We start from the raw sequence: 4,690 nt of genomic DNA on the forward strand, positions 1-4,690 counted from the left end.
GCCAAACCGCATGGGTCCAGTCCTTCAAGCTCATGGAAGTCATGCAAGATATTACATTTGGTTCTCACAGCACCACTCATTAGTTTGCTGACATATTTTATTATTTGCAGTAAATTTGTTCAATTTATGTATAGGCGACAAGACTTTTGTCTTGCCAAAATTTGACCTTTCTGTCTTGTTTAAATGATAAATCTTTTTTCAGTGAAACTAATTTATTTCAGTGCACTGAACATCATTTGGGAGGGTTTTAGCTTTTCATATGAGCTATTTCTTACACCAATTGATTAATTAAAAGTCAGGTTAATAGCAGGTGTTTCTACAAAATAGATAAGGGACAAGACTTTTGTCAGGGACTGTACATCTGTATGCCTGAAATGCAGCTGGTGGTACTGTTCTCTCCTGCAGGTGGTGCTGGATGGCAGGTGGAGAACTGATCTGACAGTGACTGAACTGCTCCCCCTGGTGGAAATTCTAGAGCCTGTTAAATGAGTGAGTTGCGATAACTGTCTCGCTTTGCCAGACCCTCCTCCACAGCGCTGTGGAGCAGGGTCTTGCTGGTTTACATAGCATTACAAGATGGGAGAAACAAGGGCTCTGGTTTATTGGTATTTCTATAAAGCAATCACAATCTGCATGGCCGGCGGTAAGCACCAGACAGAGCCACAACTCTGCAAAATAGCCTCTGGAAGGAAGTTGTTTTGGTGGAACAGGTACGGTCAAAAGTTGTTTTAATCGTGCAACAGAAAACTCAGATTCGACATCCCTTTACCCTGCAGAGATCTGAAGACCAGGTAACCATAGTCCTCAGATTGGACAGATGGTCTAGCTAGCTGTCTGGATTTACCCTGCAGAGATCTGAGGACCAGGTAACCATAGTCCTCAGATTGGACAGATAGTCTAGCTAGCTGTCTGGATTTACCCTGCAGAGATCTGGGGACCAGGTAACCATAGTCCACCAATTGGACAGATAGCAGAGATCTGAGGACCAGGTAACCATAGTCCTCCGCGCCAACACAAAGAAAGTGGAATGCAATAGACAAAATAGACAAAATAGACAAAAGAGTGAAATCCGGCGGAATTTCGGTCGGCACCGGAGCAATCTCGGAAGTGGAACGTCGTGGGTATGGACTACAACAAAAGGTGATATCAGTCTGGTTTTCAACATATCTAATTAAGCAGTACGTTCATGGTAGAAGTTGAGTAGCGTTACCGTTCCACCAACGTTGATGTTGAGAGTAAAGTGTTTGGTTGGAGAGAGCAGCAGGTGGGAAGGAGACACCGGGAGTCGATCTTCCTCCTCAATTTCATACTCAGCATAAATGTCATAGATGTCTCTGCTCAGATCCTTGAATAATAACACAAAAATGTTAGGTTAATGAGGAATTGAGCATTTTTAAGGTGACCTATGATGCTAATTCAAGTTCATATTTGTAGTTTGTGTTACTAGAACATGTTTACATGCTTTAATATTCAAAAAACACTTTTTTCTTTAATACTGTCCACCTGTATCAGCATCTTTCTGAGAAGCTCTGGTTCTGAAAGGTCTGCTCGGACTGTCTCCTTAAATGACTAATCAGAAAATGTGAAGGTGAATTTGTTGCTTTTCTCGGTTGAATAGCATTGTGGATTGAATATCTTTGGGTTTTAAAGGAAAAATCAGCTTGGGCTCTGCAACATGTAGCAGTACTATAAATTTCTTACCAATGAACAGTAAAACTGTATTGCCTTTGAAACAGAGTTTTGGGATTTATCTATTCACATGATATTCATGTGATTTTCCCCCTCTCAGATTAGAAAACACAATCCTGTCTAGTGAAGAGCGGAGGAATTTAGAGACAGAGTAATGAAAAGAAACATAAAACTAGTAAATAAAGTGTCTGACCTGCATTGAGTTCCATGGCTTGACAAAGGTGTTCGTAAAGTCCAGATAGTCGGCTTCGGCCCAGCTGCCGATCTTGTAGCTGGGGAACAAACTCCTGCTCCGGGCTCTGATGTGGGTCAGCATGGTCCTCGTGTATGCGTATTCAAACTGAAAAGCAATTAACCTGCAAATAGAGACATGCTGACAAGCTCTACCACCACCTACATCTAAACACACTGGAACAGCTGGAATCTTGAGCTCTCACACACACGCACACACACAAAAGTGACTCTCGTCCTATAGTGCAGCTGACTGAGATGATCTCAGTGCTTAAAGTTTTAAATACCGTTATCCTCTTTTCATTTAATTCAACTCTTGATCTCTCTCTCTCTCTCTCTCTCTCTCTCTCACTTACTCCAACATATAACTTTAGCAACTTGGTGCCGGATTGGACAACCTAGTTGCAAGCAATGTCTAATATATCAAAATTGTGTTTAATAATGTTTTTCCTGCATCACATCCCAGACAGGTCATGAAATAAAAGAACATGAAACATACACACATGCATGTGCATAAACATACAGTACATAGTCCACATGTGCTGTAACTGATTAACAGCAAGCCAATGGGGAAATGCAGAAGTCCAAATGGTGCTGTAATATTACAGTGACATAACAGGTTGCTTATATATCTGAGGTAGGTGATATGGAGTTTACATATTAAATGATGTGTTTGACACTATTAAATATGATTTACTGTTGGTGTTACTGGGTTATTGAACAGATATTGACCTGAAACTGTCTGGCTGAGTGATCTGTGGCATCTTTCTTCAGGGGAGAGGCTGAACCAGGTTGAGTCCTGCATGTTTCCTGACTCTAGAGGAGTAGAAGTCCTGAATGGAGGGCAGATCGGCGGATTAGTTTACAGTTAGGTAACCTCTTGTATGTAAAACAATACTGGAAAGCCAGCAAGGCACTTCCTGTGAAATGTATACATTTTACATATAACACTTGGGGTCTATAGCCTCATTTATTTGGTTAAATTTCTTTACGTCAAGTGGTTCAAGCTAGCTTTTATTGCTGTTAAAAGTATTATTTTTAAAAGGTAGATGAGGCAGACTGCAGTCCGTTCTATGTAATCTTAATCCAAGTGTGTGTTTGACGTATATACCCCACTGATAACTCAAGCGTTCAGATAAATTCAGATTAATCCTTGCTGCAGTTAAACTGGGATAATCAACTGATGGAGGCACGACTCTTTCCAAATAAAAATGACTTAACAGCTCTCCTACCGTCTCAACCCACTTCACAAACACTCCCGTTCATCCTTCAGCTGGCCGACCCGGCCATGACCAGGACTGGTCAGGAGCGGGGGGGGGGAGGTTTCAGCTGTGTTAGCTACATGTGTTTGATACCCAACAGTGGCTTTTGTTACATGTCTTGCTCTATCCTGCTCTCTGAGGAAAAACTCAACTGCTTCTCAAGAATCTGTTTCAGACTTGTCCTCGCCAGTCTCTGATCCTCAAATCACGCTTCTTTACAACTTAAGACTCCATGTTGTTGTCAGGTTAGCTCAGTTGGTAGAGCGGGAGCACGGGTGGAGGTTTACGCGACGGGTTTGGCTCCAACCTGCAGCCCTTTGCTTCAGGTAATTCCCCTTCCCATGTCCATCTGTCCTGTGGAAATAAAGGCCTAAAAAAAGAATTCAAAAAAATGACTCCATATTGTAAGAGTCTTAAAAAGACAATTTAGGTGCTATATAAAGGCTGTGATCTGAAGGCTCATAACTAGAGCCCGACAGATGTATCAGCAGGCCGACATTAAGTTTTCCCCAAACTATTGGTATCAGCATTTGTAATGGGAGATAAAATAAAAACGATTAACCATGTGTGTGTGTTGGGGTTGTATAGTCTTTCCACCAGAAGACACTACAACGTCTCGGTTGGCAACACTGATGGTTTTGTTATTGCGTTTCTGTTCAAAAGACTAAGTTTCATATCTGAACTTCATATTTTCATACATTTTATCAGAACTTTAATATATGGATGTTCCTCTGTTTAATAACTAATGTTAGTGAAATCTGTTTGGATTTTTTATATCAGATTAATATTGGATTTTTCAATAACCAAATATTTCTATTTTTATCAGTCAAGCTCTACTCAACCCATATTCAGACTACTGCCTTTAAATAATGCGGTCAGGACTTTTGTGCAGTTGTGATGTCAGTTATATAAATCAAAAATTTATAAAATACTTTGGATACCTGCTGGTTGCTTTAAAGGGTTTTACACCAAGAATAGAATAAAACTTCCAATAAAATACAGTATAGCCATCAATTTTAAATCAAGTGCTAACCATATATAAAGTGGGTCCATGTTGACTGACTACACCAGTAAAATATTTCAACACTGCATTCATATCAATCAATGATCATCTCATCAACCAAAGAAGCCCTTTTATACTTTATGTACACTTTGCTGATTATACTTCTGTACTTTTACTTTTGGATTTTAAATGCAAGACTTGTAATTTTAGATTGCTGTATCGGTTCCTTTTTATCAAGTAAAGAACCTGTGTATACATGAGCGCATTGTCATGTTGAAATTACTGTCTAAATATCACTGTTCCAGACATTTAGGATGTGTCTTCATTGGAACCAAGGGGCCTAGACCATGAATACAGTCCTGACTGAAGCTTTATGTCCTACATCCTCTCATGCATTATAGAAAAGACAGGACACCATGTCTTGAACAACATTGTGGACTAGGTTTTATTTCTCAAGTGGTCCAGTCAGTTTCTTCAGATACAGAGCTTTAGTTGTACTAGTATC

At 40.1% G+C, this 4,690-nt stretch overlaps 1 protein-coding gene across 1 annotated transcript in view; it reads right to left on the minus strand.

Moving 5' to 3' along the window:
• kcnv2a (potassium channel, subfamily V, member 2a) overlaps positions 1–2,138 on the minus strand; it is a 12,339-nt gene extending 10,201 nt beyond the window's left edge. Inside the window, exons 1-2 of the mRNA XM_032539412.1 lie at positions 1,883–2,138; positions 1,211–1,345 (exon numbers count right to left, since the gene is read on the minus strand). Coding sequence (XP_032395303.1) covers positions 1,211–1,345; positions 1,883–2,005 — 258 coding nt within the window. The 5' untranslated portion in view covers positions 2,006–2,138. The remainder of the gene's footprint in view (positions 1–1,210; positions 1,346–1,882) is intronic.
• Positions 2,139–4,690: the final 2,552 nt, after the last annotated feature.

This window comes from Etheostoma spectabile, chromosome 16, assembly GCF_008692095.1.
Source record: "Etheostoma spectabile isolate EspeVRDwgs_2016 chromosome 16, UIUC_Espe_1.0, whole genome shotgun sequence".
NCBI classification, from domain to species: domain Eukaryota; kingdom Metazoa; phylum Chordata; class Actinopteri; order Perciformes; family Percidae; genus Etheostoma; species Etheostoma spectabile.